The sequence below is a fragment of the Melanostigma gelatinosum genome, assembly GCF_949748355.1.
Source record: "Melanostigma gelatinosum genome assembly, chromosome: 4".
NCBI lineage: Eukaryota > Metazoa > Chordata > Actinopteri > Perciformes > Zoarcidae > Melanostigma > Melanostigma gelatinosum.
In genome coordinates, this window is record NC_136637.1 from 1,255,230 (window position 1) to 1,279,074 (window position 23,845).

Below are 23,845 nucleotides of genomic sequence, written 5' to 3' on the forward strand. Positions count from 1 at the left end.
TACACACATCACACGCACATCACACACATCATACACACATCACACGCACATCACACACATCATACACACATCACACACATCATACACATCACACACACATCACACACATCACACACACATCATACACATCACACACACATCATACACATCACACACACATCATACACATCATACACATCACACACACATCACACACACATCATACACATCACACACACATCATACACATCACACACACATCATACACACATCACACACATACACACATCACACACACATCATACACACATCACACGCACATCATACACACATCACACACATCACACACATCACACACATCACACACATCACACACACATCATACACACATCACACGCACATCACACACATCATACACACATCACACACATCATACACATCACACACACATCACACACATCACACACACATCACACACATCACACACACATCATACACATCACACACACATCACACACACATCACACACACATCACACACATCACACACACATCACACACACATCACACACACATCATACACACATCACACACATCATACACACATCACACGCACATCACACACATCATACACACATCACACACATCACACACATCATACACATCACACACACATCACACACATCATACACACATCATACACACATCACACACATCACACACACATCACACACATCACACACATCACACACACATCACACATCACACACACATCATACACATCACACACACATCACACACACATCATACACACATCACACACATCATACACACATCACACACACATCACACACACATCATACACACATCACACACATCATACACACATCACACGCACATCACACACATCATACACACATCATACACACATCACACGCACATCATACACACATCACACACATCACACACACATCACACACACATCACACACACATCATACACACATCACACACATCATACACACATCATACACACATCACACGCACATCATACACACATCACACACATCACACGCACATCACACACATCATACACACATCACACACATCATACACACATCACACACATCACACACATCACACACACATCACACACACATCACACACATCACACACACATCATACACATCACACACACATCACACACACATCATACACATCACACACACATCACACACACATCACACACACATCACACACACATCACACACACATCACACACACATCACACACATCACACACACATCATACACATCACACACACATCATACACATCACACACACATCATACACACATCACACACATCACACACACATCACACGCACATCACACACATCATACACACATACACATCACACACATCATACACACATCACACACATCATACACACATCACACACACATCACACACATCACACACACATCACACACATCATACACACATCACACACATCACACACACATCACACACACATCATACACATCACACACACATCACACACACATCACACACATCACACACATCACACACACATCACACACATCACACACACATCACACACATCACACACATCATACACACATCACACACATCATACACACATCATACACATCACACACATCACACACATCATACACATCACACACACATCACACACATCACACACATCACACACATCACACACACATCACACACATCATACACATCACACACACATCACACACATCACACACATCACACACACATCATACACACATCATACACATCACACACACATCACACACATCACACACACATCACACACACATCACACACACATCACACACACATCACACACATCACACACACATCACACACATCATACACATCACACACACATCACACACATCATACACATCACACACACATCACACACACATCACACACATCACACACACATCATACACATCACACACACATCATACACATCACACACACATCACACACACATCACACACACATCACACACACATCACACACACACCACACACACACATCACACACATCACACACACATCACACACATCATACACGCATCACACACACATCACACACACATCACACACACCAGACACACACACCACACACACACATCATACACATCATACACACATCACACACATCACACACATCATACACGCATCACACACACATCACACACACATCACACACACATCACACATATCATACACATCACACACACATCATACACATCACACACACATCATACACATCACACACACATCACACACATCATACACACATCACACACATCATACACACATCATACACACATCACACACATCACACACACATCACACACACATCTCACACACATCATATAAATCACACACACATCATACACATCACACACACATCACACACACATCATACACACATCACACACACATCACACACACATCACACACACATCACACACACATCATACACATCATACACACATCACACACACATCACACACATCGTACACACATCACACACATCATACACACATCACACACATACACACATCACACACACATCATACACACATCACACGCACATCATACACACATCACACACATCACACACACATCACACACACATCATACACACATCACACGCACATCACACACATCATACACACATCACACGCACATCACACACATCATACACACATCACACACATCATACACATCACACACACATCACACACATCACACACACATCATACACATCATACACACATCACACACATACACACATCACACGCACATCATACACACATCACACACATCACACACATCACACACATCACACACACATCACACACATCACACACACATCACACACACATCATACACACATCACACGCACATCACACACATCATACACACATCACACACACATCACACACACATCATACACACATCACACACACATCATACACATCACACACACATCATACACATCACACACACATCACACACACATCACACACACATCACACACACATCACACACATCACACACACATCATACACATCATACACACATCACACACATACACACATCACACGCACATCATACACACATCACACACATCACACACATCACACACACATCACACACACATCATACACACATCACACGCACATCACACACATCATACACACATCACACACACATCACACACACATCATACACACATCACACACACATCATACACATCACACACACATCATACACATCACACACACATCACACACACACATCACACACACATCACACACATCATACACATCACACACACATCACACACATCACACACACATCATACACACATCACACGCACATCACACACATCATACACACATCATACACACATCACACACATCACACACATCATACACATCACACACACATCACACACATCATACACACATCATACACACATCATACACACATCACACACATCACACACATCACACACACATCACACACATCACACACATCATACACATCACACACATCACACACACATCACACACATCACACACACATCATACACATCACACACACATCACACACACATTATACACATCATACACACATCACACACACATCACACACATCATACACACATCACACACACATCACACACACATCATACACACATCACACACATCATACACACATCACACGCACATCACACACATCATACACGCATCACACGCACATCATACACACATCACACACATCACACACACATCATACACACATCACACGCACATCACACGCACATCACACACATCATACACACATCACACACATCATACACACATCACACACATCACACACACATCATACACATCACACACACATCACACACACATCATACACATCACACACACATCACACACACATCACACACACATCACACACACATCACACACACATCACACACACACCACACACACATCACACACATCACACACACATCATACACATCACACACACATCATACACATCACACACATCATACACACATCACACGCACATCACACACATCATACACACATACACACATCACACACATCATACACACATCACACACATCATACACACATCACACACATCATACACACATCACACACATCATACACACATCATACACACATCACACGCACATCATACACACATCACACACATCACACGCACATCACACACATCATACACACATCACACACATCATACACATCACACACATCATACACACATCACACGCACATCATACACACATCACACACATCACACGCACATCACACACATCATACACACATCACACACATCACACGCACATCACACACATCATACACACATCACACACATCACACACATCATACACACATCACACACATCATACACACATCACACACATCATACACACATCATACACACATCACACGCACATCATACACACATCACACACATCACACGCACATCACACACATCACACACATCACACACACATCACACACATCACACACACATCATACACATCACACACACATCACACACACATCATACACATCACACACACATCACACACACATCACACACACATCACACACACATCACACACATCACACACACATCATACACATCACACACACATCATACACATCACACACACATCATACACACATCACACACATCATACACACATCACACGCACATCACACACACATCACACACACCACACACACATCACACACATCATACACATCACACACACATCACACACATCACACACATCACACACACATCACACACATCACACACATCACACACACATCACACACATCATACACATCACGCAACATACACACACATCATACACATCACACACACATCATACACATCACACACACATCATACACATCACACACACATCATACACATCACACACACATCATACACATCACACACACATCACACACATCACACACACATCACACACATCATACACACATCACACACATCACACACACATCACACACATCACACACATCACACACACATCATACACATCACACACACATCACACACATCATACACATCACACACACATCATACACATCACACACACATCACACACATCACACACACATCACACACATCATACACACATCACACACATCACACACACATCACACACATCACACACACATCATACACATCACACACACATCACACACATCATACACATCACACACACATCATACACATCACACACACATCATACACATCACACACACATCACACACACATCACACACATCATACACATCACACACACATCACACACACATCACACACATCACACACACATCATACACACATCACACACATCACACACACATCATACACATCACACACATCACACACACATCATACACATCACACACACATCACACACATCACACACACATCATACACATCACACACACATCACACACATCACACACACATCATACGCACATCACACGCACATCACACACATCATACACATCACACACACATCACACACATCATACACACATCACACACATCATACACACATCATACACACATCACACACATCACACACATCATACACACATCACACACATCATACACACATCACACACACATCACACACACATCATACACACATCACACGCACATCACACACACATCATACACACATCATACACATCCCTGGATCTGTAAATAGGGAAAAATCAAAGTCGCTCCAACTGAGCCCCAGTGCTGTACCGAGGGTCACTGTTTACATTCGAAGCTTGTCAATGAAGCTTTGAATGTCTGTGTGCGATTCGACCTCTTTTGACCGCAGCGAAAATGTTGGTTTCGAAAGAATAAACTCCAACAAATGTGGATTGAAGCAGAATATTGCATTAGATAAAAACTCTTTGTAAAGTTTTAAAATTATTACATCTATCTTTTTAAAATATGTTTTGACTTTGTGACAGATACATGGATACGGTGGAGGCGATCGCTCTGTGTGTCTGTTTGTTTTTTAAATAATTAACGTACAGAACGAGTTTATAGATTATGTATTTATAAGGGCATGGAGAGCAAATATGAACAGAGACACCGACCATGCGGTCACCTTTTGTTCCGCCAGCAGAGGCCGCTATGGACAGCCTTTACATTTTTCCTTCATTGAAAAGAATCAAATAAAATCCTTCAATAACAGAAAATATTTGGTCAACAAGACCTCTGATCTGAACGCGTATGCTAACTTTGCTGTTGTGCTTGTTTGTCCCTCAGAGGCTCCGGAGGAGGCCCCCCCAGTGGAGGAGGGTGGTCTGGAAGGGGAGAGCTGGGCTAAACCTCTGGCTCACCTGTGGCAGAGCAGACCTCCCAACCTGAAGAAAGAGAGGGTGTACAACCAGCGCATGGGATCCAAAGCTCCATATTGCTCCATCTGTACGCTGTTCCACACATACCAGCAGGTAATGGTATAAAGTAGCAGCAAACAAACACAATTTTGACATCCTTGTACTGTACTCTAGTACTGTATTTCTAAGTACAGTACTTGAGTACATCAACGTAGCTGCATTCCTCCAAAAGAGAAGGTGGTGCGACCAAACTGATGTACCAATCAGAGAATAGGTAACAGCAGTAGAGAAGTTCTGCTGAAGTGTGTGCATGCTTTGTCTGCCATCAGACTGAATGTGCGAGTGGTGTCGACGGTCCCGTCATGCTGGGCAGTGGGCGGATGCGGACCAAGCCTCTGATCCCGGAGATGTGTTTCACCACCACCACAGAGGAGGACTCCGAGTGTGAGGAGCAGCCCGTCACGCCTCACCTGGAGGAAGACGGAACCAGCCTCCTCATCAGCTGCTCTCGGTGCAGCATCCGGGTTCACACCAGTCAGTACACACACACACACACACACATGTCTCATGATCAGAGTTTTCATTCCCTAACGTTTCTATATGTCATCATGACAGAAATGTGCTACTATAGAATTAGACGGCAGATCTTTGCCATAACACAAGCACTTAAAGCTGCACTGACTTGACTAACACACCGTGATAATGATTCTCTGAGCTGCCACAGTGTGTCAGGCTGTCTCTGTGTGTGTTCCAGGCTGTTACGGTGTGGATCCTGCCAGTGTGAGCAAGGAGTGGAAATGTGCGCGCTGCAAGTCCAACGCCATGACTGAGGTCAGTGACGTCGTTTAATCTGAGTTAGTGCCTCAGGCTTAAAGTAGTTGTTTCTAATGGCTCACAACCATTAGGGTTCATCGTACATTGTTTTGTTCTTCACAAATCAAATTTTCCAAAATTCTGTATACAATCTGGTTTCAACATTCATATTATTTTTTTATTTGCTCAGTCAGAAATCGACTTACCCAAAGACACTTTTGACTATTAGCGGTTATCAAAATAACAACAAAGAATGAAGTTAATTGTTGTGTGTAGTCGTTATTTATGTAAATTAATCTGGAGTTTCACCCACGTCCTCTAATGCCACCCAACTAAACTCCTGTTTCCAGGATAATTGAAATACTCTTGCGCTTCAGCTCGTAAACTTTGTTTTTACCGGCCGCTGTTTTCTCCCAAATCCCCAATCGTCACTTTGCATGTTCATCTCTCAACAGAGATGGGCTCCTGAGCCACTTCCATCATCAGCTTCAGACATGACTCGATTTACTAACCCAACGTGGTTGAGCCTACATTGTTTGCTCATGCACTTCATTTCCCTCCGTTTCCCACTTTTAAACCTGGTACGTAGTGTAGGTGTAGTTTTAGTGTGATTGACAGCGCCACGTGTCATGTACTCCTGGTGAGCCTTTCTACGCTAAAGGTTTGTCCTGAATGTAAACGAGTCGACTGAAGCTTAGTCTGTACTCGCCGTAGTGAAGCTGGCGCACGCCAGATAATGACGTCGTCGCCTCAAAATTGTTGTAACTTGATGCGCACGCGATCACAAGATTGTTACAAATAGTTGACTGATAAAAGCACGATATACATGTCTAGGGATTCTACAAAGAAGGCCAATAGGCTTTTTGATGCTTCAGAAACAGGAGGTCTTAAATATCTACATGTCAGTAAATATTTTGCAGGATATTAATCCTTTGTTTCTTTATAATTCATGCAATACTTGACATCTTCCTTTACAGTTCTTGTATACAGGTAATAAAGTAGGCCATGAATATGAGGTATGAGTTTACAGATGATTACAATCCCTCCTCGTCATACTGGAGGTTGGTTCATGGCGTTTACAGTCTACGGGCATATCTATGAGTGACACTCGTAGTCTTTTTGATTCTTCACAGTTCATTTAGTTTTTTTGCTCTCTTGCGTTTGTAAGAATAATGCAGCTGATGAGCAGTCTGCAGTCTGTATACTTGAGAACTGAGGTGTCTGCTCACATGTACAGTTAGTTTCTTTAGACTGTTGATTGATGTCATGTTCTATTTGCAGAATTGCTGTTTGTGTTCACTGAGAGGTGGAGCCTTGCAGAAAGCCAACAACAGCAAGTAAGTTGTTCCAGAGTCATCAGGCACATCTGCACGTTGATCATGGCGTCATCATATCATGAATCAGCTCTTTTACGCTACACAGGAACAACAACACATGTCGCTTGCTAACCGGTCCACACATCCGGACTGATCGTACCTGTGGGTAAACCCTGGTGTGCTGCCGATAGCCGTGTAGGAACAATGTTGGACAGTCACGGCCACCGTGACCTCACGGCCGGCCCATTCTCGTGAACTTGATATCTCAGGAACTCCTGCGGGGAATATCTTCATATTTGGAATATAAATATCCACCCAGACCCAAAGAATGAACTGATTCGAATTTGGTGGTCAAAGGTCACTGTGACCTCACAAAACATTTTTTGCCATAACTCAAGAATTGATATAGATAGATAGATATAAACTTTATTCATCCCCAGGGGTAAATTAGATAGCAGCAGCAATTTACAGAGTCAAATATAACGTATGGCATGCACAATATATACAGTACAATAAAATAACACAGCAGATATTGAATTTGAAGGAATAGATTCATAAAAAAAAAGATAAAATAGAATAAAAAATAGAAATGCGCAGTATATACCATGAATAGAGTGGTATTAATTAAATTAACAACTAGTAAACTAAACTACCTGGACAGTAGAGCCAGGATCACCAACAACAACAACAACCGTGTAGCGTTGGTGTTGTAGTCATGTGAAGGACGACGGCAGGAATGTTCTCCTATATCGGTCCTTGTGACAGTGGAGCTGCATCAGTCTGTTGGAGAAAGTGCTCCTCTGTCCCTGCAGGAGGTGGTGGAGAGGGTGGTCCGGGTTATCCAACATGGATAATAGTTTCTTCAGTGTCCTCTCCACCACCTCTTCCAGATTGTCTTGTTTGCAGCCAATGATGGAGCCGGCCTTCTTAACTAGTTTATTAACTCTGTTGGTGTCTCCGGCTCCAATGCTGCTCCCCCAGCAGACTACAGAAGTACAGTGCACTGGCCACAACAGACTGGTAGGACATCTCCAGCATCTTGCTGCACACGTTGAAGGATCAAAGTTTCCTGAAGAAGAAGCGTCGACTCCTCCTCTTCTTGTACACAGCGTTGATGTTTGTCTTCCAGTTCAGTCTGCTGTCGATGGAGACACCCAGGTACTTGTACTCCTCCACCATGTCCACATCCTCTCCCTGAACTTTCACCGGTTGTGGAGCAGTCGTCTTCCTCCTGAAGTCGACCACCATCTCTCTGGTCTTGGCCACGTTCAGACGCAGGTGATTTCTACCGGCCCACTCCACAAAGTCCTCCACTACTGCCCTGTACTCCTCCTCCCGTCCGTCCCTTACACACCGACCACTGCAGAGTCATCAGAGAACTTCTGCAGATGGCATGACCCAGAGTTGTACTGGAAGTCAGTGGTGTACAAGGTGAACAGGAAGGGAGACAGAACAGTTCCCTGTGGGACTCCAGTATCACTGACCACCGCATCAGACAGCACACGGCCCAGTGGGACAAACTGTGGTCTGCCCGTGAGGTAGTCAGTGATCCAGGAGACGGTGGACACGTTCACCCCCACCACCCGCAGCTTCTCACTGAGCAGCACTGGTTGGATGGTGTTGAATGCACTGAAATCAAAGAAAGTGATTCTCACAGAGCCACCGGTTCATCCAGGTGCGACTGAGCTCGTTGCAGCAGGTAGATGATGGCATCGTCCACCCCCACATGAAGCTGGTATGCAAATTGCAGAGGGTCCAGTGAGGATTTCACCTGCGGTCGGAGGTGGGCCAAGACCAGCCTCTCCAGCACCTTCATCACATGGGATGTGAGGGCAACTGGTCGGTAGTCGTTGAGGCCAGATGGTGTCGTCGTCTTCGGTGCAGGAACCAGGCACGACGTCTTCCACAGCACCGGGACTTCCTCCTGCTTCAGTCTCAGGTTGAAGAGGTGTTGCAGGACAGCTGGACGGCGCAGGTCTTCAGGACCCTGGGGCTGATGCCATCAGGTCCTTCAGCTTTGCCTTGGTGGAGTCTCTCCAGCTGTCTCCTAACCTGGCCAGTCGTCACAGAGAGGGGGGGGGGGCTCTGTGTCCATGCAGCTCACCAGGGGGGACAGAGGGGGAGGTGTGGTGTGTGGAGGAGACAGATGAGGGCTGTGAGCTAAACCTATTGAAGAAAGAGTTTAGCTCGTTGGCCTCTCCAGGGAGCCCCCTGGTTGTCTGCCTCCAACCTTGAAGCCGGTAATCTGCTTCATCCCTGACCACACCTCCCTCACGTTGTTCTGCTGGAGTTTGGCCTCCAGCTTCCTCCTGTAAGAGTCCTTGCACTCCCTGAGCTTCATCTTGAGGTCGCGCTGGACTCTCCTGATCTCAAAATGATATAATTATGACGATTTTACACAAATGCATAAAATGATGAAGCAGAGACATGTTGGACAGTGCAACTGCGACTGCTAGGTGGAGGCTACTGCGAGGCAGTAATTCTAGTTTTTACCTGATAATGCTACATTGTGAGCTAGAGCTAGTTAACGTTAGCTGTTAGCAACCAGTGAGCAGCACAGTCCTCCAATTACATTGATGATCAAGCTCTATTCAGTGGAAATGAGTCTTGGGTGAAGGTAGATTATAACGTTATCATGATGTGTTCAAATGTAATCTTGGAAGATGTCGTGTTGGTGAGAAACTTGAATGAATCCAGTTGTTTGATGGAGATGTTTTCACAGTAAAATAGATGTTCGAGATGAACTATGACCTGGTAAGCTTCCTAACACTAGCTCATTAAAACTACCAGTGACACAATTTAATTTATCAATTAAAGTACAATCTTTTATTTCCTAATCATTTAAATTGTGTGTTTGTGTGCAAATCACCACTTTATATGACATCAAATATGAGTAATGTTACAGGAAAACACAAACGTACACTCATAACGCCACACAGCAGAAGACCAGCAGCACACACTACATGGTTACATGTCACAGCCATGCACATAGGAGATGTGTGCTTTAGCAAATGAACAGAAAAGGCTGCTTACTGCTGGATGCAGTTGCGTTATTAACACTTGTGTGTGTTGCAGGTGGGTACATGTGCTGTGTGCAGTGGCTGTGCTGGAGGCCCGCTTTGTCAACATCACTGACAGAAGTCCTGTGGATTTAAGTGGAATCCCTTTGCAGAGATTTAAACTGGTGAGTTCACATTACAGTCACCCTCTGGATAAACTGTCATTACATTCTCCAGTGACTGAGGCTCAAACAATAGCCAGCATCAACTGATTGCTACTCAAAGCAAGGGGGAGTAAAGCCACCTGTTCACAGTAGATTGAAGATAATGTCCATTTTCCACCGCACTCCTTCCATCTGTACAAGTCTCTTTAACAGAAATCCACTTTTTCTTGACGAATAGAGATGAACGGCCGACAAAGAACTGATTTGCTGATAAGAAAGAGCCAGTGAAGAGTTGAGAGATTCCTTGGAGTCAGGGATTTTCAGAATATGTTGTCAGGTCAAGCACTGGTGTCCACACTCCTTGTAGTGCTGTAGCCCACAGAACTAAAAGGAGGACAGACTGGAAAGTGAGGGAATCTCCAGCCATCTGTGCTGTAGAAATCCTGCAGGGCATTTGATCTAACAGGATGTGAAGCCATGACGTGTAAAGGCTTCAGCTGCGCTCAAACTATTACCGGCCCTTGTGTGTGTTCACGCCACTTACTCTTGAGTCATTTCCCATCCGCTGCACTTTGCTGAGCCTTGGCTCCTGTGTTTGAATCCGTGACAGAAATGTTACTACTGTAAGAAGAGGATGAAGAAGGCGTCCGGCTGCTGCGTGCAGTGCTCCCACGGCCGCTGTCCCACCGCCTACCACCCCACCTGTGCCCAGGCTGCCGGTGTACTCATGCAGCCCGACCAATGGCCCTTTGTGGTGCATGTCACCTGCTGTCGACACAAAGGCCCCACTCAGATTGAGGTAAGGAGCTTCTGGGGCTCTGACGTACTGTCAACTTGAGATGCACTTTTTTCACTGCCAGTACTGCAGTGCTGTTACATTAAAGCGCACCAAATGTGAGGAACTACTGCAGGTAGTGAGTCATGAAGACGTGATTTCCTGACTCCCCTCTGACAGCGCAATAAAGCAGCCATGCACGAGCTGACTGTGGGACAGAAGGTGATATGCAAGCACAAGAATGGCCGCTACTACCAGTGTGACGTGGTGCAGCTGTCTAAAGAGACGTTCTACGAGGTCAACTTTGATGACGGTTCCTTCAGTGACAATCTCTTCCCCGAAGACATCGTGGTAGGTTTCGCTAGCTTATCTTCATCTGGTCATTGAAAAGAAAACTCCCAAAAACGTTAAAAACAGCACACAGCCAGTAAAAATGTGTCATTTTCCTTTAAAGTACCTCATATTGTGTCTTTTGGTAAATGTGAACCTACTTTAGCCGTGTTTCCATCCATTTATTTTTACATCATTTTGCAGTATCTCATTAGAAGCTGTATGGAAATGCCAAAATTCAATAAGCTCCCTCAGTTAAGCAAGAAAGGTTTTCACTCCCTTTGAGGTGTTTTTGTCCAACTTGACCCACCTAAGAAGCCATCATTGAAATCTGTTAGCAAAGGGCAGACACTTTGCAAAAACCCTTTTGAAATTTGATGAACCATCAGTCAATCAAAGTCAGTGCAAAGTGAAAACACCTTCTCTGTGGAGGAATCCTTTCAATGAAGAAATACTCTCTAGTTCTGATAGAACTGATGCTATTGCAGCAGCTACACTAACCTCCATTGGAGGCATTAAGCTGCGGCCATAGCTGCCAGTAGCTCCTTCTGTTGTTGAACAAAAGGTTTGGATTATGGAACTGCATTTTAAGTTCTGACACAGCAAACATTTCACTCACACGACTTATCAGCTGTTTCTGCTGTCGGCGTCTTCCTCAATATTTCCAGAACGTAACATAATAATATCTCTGGACAACATGGCCAATACTAGCTGATATGACAGAACAATCCAAACTTGCCCAATTGAGACAAATTCCCGGAGACCTCTCTCCATTTATCTCTTATCGACGGTTAGATGGGCAAGGCGACTTGTTTTGTTTTTCTAGTTCCCAACTTCTACTTCCATTGACAGATAGATGCATAGATATATACTTTATTCATCCCCAGGGGGAAATTAGTATGTTACAGCAGCAAGGATATACTTCTGCAAACGAAGTAACAGAGTAAATACAAATATTAAAAAATGCACAATATATGCACTAAAATAACAGAGTAGGACATATTAAATATAAGGATAGTTGCTGAATATTGCTGTTTACTGGCGGATTCGGCCACACGTAGCCTGTAGCGGCAACTTGCTAAGCTGTGCTGTAGCCGAGACATCAGTCGATGGAAACGCCTTTCAAAAGTTTGCTTCAAATTGATTAATTGAATGAAAACACGGCTTATGATATACAGTTGTGTTCAAAATAATAGCAGTGTGTTTAAGAAATCCTTGTAATAGCTTTTATTCCCATACAGTGTATTGGGAACACTGCACATTCTATTCCAAATCAAAACATGAAGAGAAATGTGTCAAATTTGTTATTACTTTGCAGAAAGTGAAGACAAATGAAATGCAGTGTCTGCATTTGTCTTTACAAATTCAAACATTTACTGTATAAACTGAGAAATGCTTGAAGATTAAGCTTTCCTGTGAATCACTGAACTAATATTTAGTTGTACAACCACTTTCTGAGAACATCTGTGTTGCATGGAGTCGACCACCTTGTGGCACCTGTGAACAGGTATTCCAGCCCAGGACGATTGGACTATATTCCACAATTCCTCTGCATTTCGTGTTTTTTCCCTCAGAAACAGCATTTTTGATGTCAGCCCACACGGTTTCTATTGGAGTAAGGTCCGGGGATTGGGCTGGCCACTCCATAACATTAATCTTGTTGGTCTGGAACCAAGATGCTGCTGGCTTACTGCTGTGTTTGGGGTCGTTGCCTTGTTGAAACCCATTTCAATGGCATTTCCTCTTCGGCATGAGGCAACATGACCTCTGAAGTATTTTGATGTATTCAAACTAATCCATGATCCCTGGTATGCGATAAATAGGCCCGACACCATAGTATGAGAAACATCCCCATGTCATGATGCTTGCGCCACCATGCTTCACTGTCTTCACAGTGTACTGTGGCTTGAATTCAGTGTTTGGGGGTCTTCTGACAAACTGTCTGCGGCCCCTAGAACCCCAAACACTTGATATGAACTTACATTTTCATGTAGATGTTACTTTGTCAAGAGCAAGGGGTGAAATGATTTGTGTCCTCGTGATTATTTCTATCTATTATGATGATCTACTCGTGTCAAGATGCATACAACTGTCCCTTGGTTCAGTCAGAACTCTGCAGCGTGTGTGTTTCGTCCTTTAGAGCCGTGACTGTACTGAGCTCGGACCGCCACCTCAGGGTGACGTGGTTCAGGTGCGATGGACAGACGGCCTGGTGTATGGGGCCAAGTTTGTGGCAGCACATGCCATCCACATGTATCTGGTAAGATTTTGTGTGCGTGTGTGTTTTGTGTCGCACCACCAACAGCGACTCCAGAGAAGTATTGATGGGGGAAAGAGGGTGATATGGAGACCTTAAGGGGTGGAAATGAATATATGCAGATTTAATGGAAAACAATCACAAATATCAATATTTGTGTGGCAAAGCCCCCAAAAAACTCAAAACATCACATTGTTGTAGCACATGGGTAAAGCATTGAATAGATACCAAAAGGTGGCATTAGAAATCAATGAATCATTTTATCCCCAAAATACACCTATTCACACATATTGTTATTGAACATAAGCACTTAGCATGAAATGTGGCTCGAACATGTTATCAAATAATCTGTTAATTAGCATTTTTTTAACATGTTATTTTTAAATTGATCTTAATGAATGGGTTAAATTTGACACTCGGCTACAATGAAACTGCATCCATGATGTCCGGTTTGAGTAACGGATCCATGAGCTTGAGGCGTATCAGTGACCAGAACGCTGCACAGCAGTTAATGATATCTGGAGGAAGAAATCCAGTGGTCTGGATGGGTGCGAGGTAAACGGTCATGTTACCAGGTCGTCACCAGGAAGGTGCACTTATTGGACGTGTTTGTGCTGTTGTGTGTTTGAACATGACCTTAGGCATGAAGGCCATATTACAATCAACACAATGTGCCGTCTATTGCTGAACCCAAAGACTGAGCATGTAGTCCTCATGAGTTCAAACTAAAGCCAGGAACTGAGCGAATGGATCGCCATTGTTTCTATGGATGACGTCAAGTGTCGTGAATGAACTCACTATTTCTACAGCGATTGGTCGATAGGGTCTCTGTTAGTGAACGTGAAATAAAATATGCATTACAAAGCAGATAACACCATGAAACTCCCCCAGTTACATGAAGACAATATCTTTTTGGTATTACAAGTTTTCTGAAATGTTTCTTTAACTTTTGGTGAATTTAGGAGAAATCTTCAGATCACATAGACAGAGTAGTATAATACAAGTTTTCTCTCCACTCGTCTGAAAGAAGACATGTTATGGAAGCAGAATAGTCCAAAATATCTAAATGTACCAGTGTATAAAAAGTAAAAATCGTATTGCTTGTACTTGCTTTCATTTGACAATTAGCACAAATTGAACTGGGTAATTGCGTGATAGCCATGAAATCAGCATAACTCAGCACATGTATTTATTTATTGCAGTTTGTGAGCAGTTACTGCACTAATGTCAAACAAAGTGAGGTCAGAGGAGAAGACTTGGTTTGATCAATAATTCTCAACGGATGCTGAGATGTTTGAAGTTGATCTGCGTTTCTCCAGAGTCACAGCAGTGGAGAGTTGTTCTAACTGTCCTCTGGTGTTACTTGATCAGATCCTAAAGTAACTTGCCTGTTTCTTTCGAAACACGGGACACGGTGCCTTACCAGCAATAGCCTGAGTGTGAGCCGGTCTCAGTGACCCAGGAGTCCTCTGGACCGCTAAGGTCTCTGACTTCAGACGGTGCGAGTCATTCACCAAAGATTTTAGCTCTGAAAGCAGCTGCTAGGCTTTAGGAGTCCCCCAAACTCATTCACGATCTATTTCCATCTTTTTAGAATGCCCTGTCCAGGCAGAATCATTGCAGTCTTTTAAAGGACTTTCAATTAACGTCAAATGGCTTTATTGGCATCAAGTAACACTGTTGGTCTTAAGTTGTGGTGTCATTTTGGATGCTGTCTTCTTTTCCAGTCTATCCTTTCTTCTTTGTCTCCGCTCCTGCTGCAATTGTGGCCAGAGGCATTATGTTCACATAGACTCAAAGATGAACTGATTTTGGTGGTCAAAGATCACTGTGACCTCACTAAACACATTTTTGCCCATAACACAAGAATCCATATTCTATGTATGACAATTTCACACAAATGTGTAACAAGATAAAATGATGAAGTGATGACATTTTGGACAGACATGGATGTAAACTGCAACATGACTGATTTGTAATTGAAAGGGGATATTCACATTCTTTTATTAAGTCCCATTCACACATGCAGCCCATTCCCAAAATGTTCCTGAACATTTTGGGAATGTGCTGCAAGTGTGAATGGGAGCAGGGAGAGGTATTCATGGGAATCTGCTCTTGCAGTTTCCCACCTAAAGACCTCTGAACACTTGAGGGGAACCGGCAGTATGGCTGAGTTATTAACAGTAATGTTGCAGGGACAAGAACGTAAAGAGGTTACATCTATCGCTTTCACATGGAGCGAGCAAACTAATCCGCTGATGATGTTGGGTCGGTGAAGGTTGATTACATACGCACAGTATATACAACAGCCAGTTACATTTGGGGGGAGGAATGCAATTTTATTTCAATCCTCATAAATGATGTTCAAGAAGCAAGTCCTTTTTCGGGCTTTGTGATACTCAAAAAAATGTATCCACCGTATTACAGCAGCAACCGTAGCGAAGCAGTAGGCTCCGGCGGATGCTAGGATGTAAGCGCAGGTTTGTGATTGGCCAGTGAGCTCAGTCCTGGAACATGCACGCAGTGCACTTTTGTTCATTTGGTAAATGATGGTCCATTTAGCGTCAAACAGACCATAAAGCAGGGGATGCTTTAGGGCGGGGCTTACTGTGATTGACAGGTCGCTGTCTCTACCAGAGACGTACACGGCGTCTCTAAATCACTCCTGCACATTCCAAATATGGTAACTTCTGTTCATCGGTTGCAAAAAACCAACATGACGTCGGCCGTAATGCAATATGGTGATGGTAAAAACGCCAAACTCGAGGCTTCATAACATCAGTCCACAAACCAATGGGTGGGGTCACGATGACCACGTCCACTTCTTATATGCAGTCTATGGCAGAGACAGACAGACAGGACCTCTTTGACGGCCCACCGATGCAGCTGGGCTGCACTGGGATTTGTCCCAGTATGCCAGATGGCCAGGACGCCACTGCCTTGCCCCATCTTCTTCTTCTGTTGAGTGTTATGGCATTCGTCATTCACGAGCGCTGCATTACCACCATCTGCTTGACTGTCCCTTGCCCGCATCTATGCCAGCATTGCCACGTCATGTGGGGAAAGGCGCAGGACTGAAATGAAAGATTTTCACAGCAATTTAATAGCCCCTTATTAGTCCCATTTGGGGTTCGAGTACCGGTACCGAAGGTCCAAATGGACTTTTCATCAAGAAATATGAAAAATGGTCCAGACATGTAAATTATCGGATAAAAAAAATAGTCTGGGCAAAATCATCATGCAAGTCATTTTACGCAATTATACACAGTTATACACAAACTAATTCAATACACTAGAAGATTTATCACAATATCAGGATTTTTGTCCAAAAAATCCGCCAGCTATGCACCCGAAAATTCATCTTTCATCACAAATCCGGCTTCGACTAAGGCGGAAGGATACATCATTCCGCATGAGGGCTCGATACGGCGTAACCCAGCGTGTCCAAACTGACCTCAGACAAAGCATTCAAACTTATCGGACTAAATGCCAAGAAACCTCACACTGCTCTCCGGAAATAAAATTTAAAATCTCCATACCTTTTGGCGATTTTTGTCCGGAAAAATACAGTTAATCCATTGAAAGTTGCTGCAGCGCTGTACTTCATTTCCTGGTCTCCCTGCCTGCGTTGAAATCAATGCGCTGAGACGTTCCATGCGAAAATAGGACTGATCTTTCGCCTGGACCAACCTATTTTTCGCATGGGGGTCGAGCCCACCTTATCAAGATTTTTACTGACTAATCGCCCTCAACGTTCCAAATAACACCCCTGACGGTTTCAATGGACTATTCCGGACCTAACAACGTGTCATACGACTAAATCCACCAATCACAGGCCTTAAAAATCCCACATAGACACTGAGTCACAGCAGATGTTTTTCAAGGATGAGACATCTGACATCTGGAAATAACTGAACATGACTGAAAATTGTTGCAAACTGCTTTATTACGATGTATTGAACACTCTTAGTGATAAAGCAAGTGAATATATAGTTAATATGTAGTTATATAGTATGTACAATTAGAATAGAGCAGCACAAAATCTGGTTCCGAAAATCAGAATTTTGCTTGAAATTCTGTACTCAGACCTCATTTTATGCTGGCCTGCTCAGTAAAATTAGCTCGGACAGACCACAAACCTGTTGTGCTATGACTGTGGAGTGATTTTAGGGTTCACTAGGCATTATTTCAAAAGTAAAGTTCAATAAAAGTGCTTTTTTTTCAGGCGAAACTGAAACTTTTCAATTTGAGCTGTGTGCCATCTTCATTCACTATTAACCAGTAACATATACACAATATTTACACATGTGAAAAACACTCACAAGTTTTACATGTATTATACCATCAAAATTATTAAAATAGACCTTGTAGTTCCAGATCTACAGTCTAAAAGGTATGGGTATGCTATTTTCGAGCAGAGGCCTAAAAATAGGGCGAGGGCTATAGAGGTTTTAAGGGACGATGTGTGAAATAATCCTGACATTGTTTGCTGCGTTTCGTGAGTGCAGGTGGAATTTGAGGATGGGTCGCAGCTAACGGCCAAGAGAGATGACGTCTACTCTCTGGATGAGGAACTCCCCAAGAGAGTCAAATCCAGACTGGTAAGTGCCAGCCAAACCTTACACATGGATTCTTTAATCCACCTAATATATAGCTTTCAAATCCTGTCTTCAGTGAACAAAGAATGAGCTGGAACATGAAATGTGTAAAACCAATGAAAGACATTGAAAAGACGCCATGCGGTCTTGTGTTTGTCTCTGCAGTCTAAAGCATCAGACATGAGATTTGACGGAATCTTTGAAGAGAAGGAGATCATCAAGCAGTCAAAGAGGCAAAGAGTGATCAACTCGCGCTACAGAGGGGACTACATAGAGCCTGTGATTTACAGAACCATCATGGAGTAGCCATCGCTCCCTGTCCGCACACACACACACACACACACACCACCAGCACTGACAGAATGAACTGTGCTCACTGTTACCTTAACATAGCAGCTAGCCACTGAGAGTGTAGCTTCCTTCAGGACCTGCTTTGGACTATTCTCCTTTTTTCTTCTCATTCATCAATCTTTGTTAATTCAAACACGAGTTTTGATTTGGTTTGTCTGCGATCAAAGAAACAGCAGGATTTGCCATTTCAGTTTTCTTTCCATCGGATTGCGTACACAGTGCAGTAGGCTGAGGTCCAACCCCGGCAGGACACAGAAGTAGGAAACAATACAAAGAATGGCATTTGTTCAAAAAAGTAGCATTTTAATGTTAAATGAATTGCTCCTAAGTAAACATTTCAATTACCACAGACTTACTTCAGTTTAAAGAGAACATCTTCTTCGTCTTATTTCTTTCCTGCTGCCATTAGTGGCTATGATACGGAGCCTGACCGGTATCAATGGTGGTTCTGATTTATTTAAGGAAACTTACTAAAGTTGTGCCTTCACATGGCTGAATAAATTAACATTCTAATTGCAATTATTCCTTGATTCCTCTTTTTTGCTTGGAAAAGAAAAAGACTAAAACAAAAAATGTTTATTCATTTTCTTTTTGTTTGACTTAACTGATTAATTGACTCACCATTCAGCTCTAAAGAAGTTACCCGCCAGGCTCCGTATTCTGAGGAGGCTCCATCTGCCATGCTAATTTGATGAAACAACTTTATTTATGCATATGCACCATGTGATCATTTAAAATAATTAAGTCCTCAAAGCTAAATATTAACAAAGGGCCCCTCTCCAAGACAAGGCCAGAATAATGCAGGACCCTAAATGTGTAGTACTATATTGGTGGATTACTATTAGCTCGCTAGGCTAAATTGGCTACACACTGTCTTTTGCCCTGTCTACTCCATTACAATAGAATAGGAGTAGAACAGACATTCCCATTCAAATCAATGTAGCAGGATGGTCAGAGTCATCAACGTCCGCATGAACTAAACCTACTTATTGCAAGTGGTGGACTCACTGAGGTGAGGTTTTGCAGTAACGACTAAGACGAGCAGTGGAGTAGTAACTTTACAAAAATCAATAAGTAATATTCAACAACTTAATGCTTCATCCACACTCTCCTGTCACAGCATAGGAAACACAATGCTATCAACAGATACGTGTAGCATTAAAGTATGATGGAATTAGCTAGTCAGCTAACTAGCGGACGGCTGTCGAGTCAGCTTGTTTGGTAGTTCCACCACTGGTTACAGAAAATGAGCAGAACAGCGGGTCACTGCCCGTCTCTTTCTGGAGAAAGACAAGCTAACTAGCTAACTAGCCAGACATTCGTGTTTGGAGCTGCGTCCGCTCTCTTCCCGGAAAACTGCGACAACACTTTACAGCAGGGGTCTCAAACTCATCTTCTCTCTGGGCCACATCAGCGTCACTGACTACAAAGGGCCGGCTGTGAATGTAAGACAGCGTAAATGTAACTGAACATATTGGTAAATAACTCTCTGCATTTGATTATTGTTTATTCAAGTGTAAACATATTGTACATGCAGTTATATAAATGTAAAAATATATTTAAGCACATTTCTGTTATAACTTGAATCATTTTACTTTAGGGTTAATAAACCCACATTACTCTATCAAAGATCAAACTATTAAAGAAAATAACAAAGACAAAAATCAACAAGTTATGACAATAACTTTGTTCAAAGCTTAAAATCCTTTCAAGGGTGCGTTTGCACAATCCCACGTGAAGTATTTCATGTGTTGTAAAGTATTCAATGTACTCACAACACATTTCCATTTCACATGTAGGGTAACCAGCCAAAGAGCTGCTTCTATGACTGTTTATCTCATCATTTTGACTTTGTCTCATAACTTCCACTTTCTATCTCATCATTTCGACTACGGGGATATTTTTATTATCAAGTGTAATTTTTAATTATTTATTTTTAAATTTAATTAACTTTTCTTTTTTTTCTTTTTTTCTTTTTTGCTGGCGGATTCGCGGGCCACATAAAATGACGTGGCGGGCCGTATTTGGCCCGCGGGCCTTGAGTTTGAGACCCCTGCTTTACAGCCTCACTGGCGTGTTTCACCATAATAACTCACAAAAATCGCCATTTTCTTTTATACTAATCGAATAACCATGGAAAACAGTACAATGTCCATTTTAATCCAATTCTATTTCTAGGGTCTGCTCCCAATGGATATTGATTATCTACTTGAAACACAATGAAAGACCTTTCTTTACATCGGAACAGTCCTATTTTAGACATACTGAGCTCCAGAGTGGAATGCTGCAGACTTTACGTTAACAATTTTAAAGTTTTTTACTGAATAGTTTTGTTGTTTGAAAGAATTCCCCTACAACTTCTCACTCTTGCGAGTAGAAACATTTACCGCAGCATTCCGGACGACATGATTGTGACAAATTGATACAAAACATATGAATAATATATGGATGGAATATTTCTTTAAGTAGGAGCAATGCCATTTAATCCACTGATGCCTCCTCTTTAACAATAACAATGATCTGCATTCCTTTACATTTCATTTAGTAGAGCTTGTTTTTACCAGCCTATTTATTAAGGTGCTTTGAGAAGTCCACCCCTGCATTACACAACACTGCGGACGTTGAGGTTGTTGATGTATGTTCTATTTTTTCTACAGTATATAGACAAATTTTAAAGAACCCATTCAGATTTTGTATGCCCTTTGTCCACCCAATTGAACACTCTCCTACTGAAAGTTGTGCATCGCACTTTTATTTAAGTCCAGTTTTTGAGGACATATAAATATTATTTTTTTTCGCTGCCATTGCTTATTTGTAAAAGAAAAAAAAGTTTTCCAATGTTGATCGTAAGTTTATAAAATGTCTTACGGATTGCGCGCCCCTCAAGCTCATTGGTCACATTGCACTAGTTACCGGGACATGGTGGCCTTCGAATGTCATCATTTACCTGTGAACTCGTTGTTGCCACTGCGGACAGAGGAACAGTTGGCCGCTGCCTACTTCCATCAGTCCAGTGGAGAATACATTTATTTTATTCATAGAGTATCAACAGAGTTGTGGGGGGTTTCTATTCTATTTTATTGCGTTGTTTTGTGAAACATGTTCTATGTGTGTCTTTCACAGTGTAAATGTCATGTAGTCTATTTTGAGATGTTACCCGTTGACCCAGGAGAAGAGCCGTCTGTTCTCGTCTCCTCCTGAAGAGAAAGAACTGAAGCTATTTGTAAAATGAATTTGTTCATTTCAGTAAAGAAATTTGCTTCAGTGCTATTTGCTTGTCTTCATTCTGAATTTCTTTTGATTTTGCCACAATTGTCAACTTGGTCTCAATTGTGAACATATTAGAATTTCAAAAGTGTCAAAAGTCACTGTGACCTAAAAACACATCTTTGGCCATAACTGAAGAACATACAGCGGGTAAAATAAGAATTTAACTCAGTAAATGTATTTCTAAAGGTGCTATTGACATGACATTTTCACCAGATGTCAGCAACCCAAGTAATCCACACAAACAAAGAAAGCCAAACGAATGAATTAAGTTATGTGTAATACAATGGAAGGACACAGGGAAAAAGTATCAAACGCATGAAGAAAGGGATGTGCAAATAGGCATGGAAAGCCAAGACACCAGCTGAAATCTATCAGTAGTTAGAAACCAATCCTGCCCCTTGTCAGTGCAAATGAATATCAGCTGGTTCAGTCCCAACTGATGGCCTATAGAGAGGTGTCTCGTTACCAAGGTGTCCCACAAGAAACATC

At 42.7% G+C, this 23,845-nt stretch overlaps 1 protein-coding gene across 1 annotated transcript in view; it reads left to right on the top strand.

Moving 5' to 3' along the window:
• The window catches only part of LOC306776500 (lysine-specific demethylase 4A-like), a 40,817-nt gene extending 17,472 nt beyond the window's left edge, over nucleotides 1–23,345 (top strand). Inside the window, exons 13-22 of the mRNA XM_079267211.1 lie at nucleotides 6,413–6,597; nucleotides 6,813–7,017; nucleotides 7,238–7,314; nucleotides 8,578–8,633; nucleotides 11,688–11,796; nucleotides 12,386–12,574; nucleotides 12,731–12,901; nucleotides 15,021–15,140; nucleotides 19,646–19,738; nucleotides 19,901–23,345. Of these exons, the coding sequence (XP_079123337.1) occupies nucleotides 6,413–6,597; nucleotides 6,813–7,017; nucleotides 7,238–7,314; nucleotides 8,578–8,633; nucleotides 11,688–11,796; nucleotides 12,386–12,574; nucleotides 12,731–12,901; nucleotides 15,021–15,140; nucleotides 19,646–19,738; nucleotides 19,901–20,041 (1,346 nt within the window). The 3' untranslated portion in view covers nucleotides 20,042–23,345. The remainder of the gene's footprint in view (nucleotides 1–6,412; nucleotides 6,598–6,812; nucleotides 7,018–7,237; nucleotides 7,315–8,577; nucleotides 8,634–11,687; nucleotides 11,797–12,385; nucleotides 12,575–12,730; nucleotides 12,902–15,020; nucleotides 15,141–19,645; nucleotides 19,739–19,900) is intronic.
• Nucleotides 23,346–23,845: the final 500 nt, after the last annotated feature.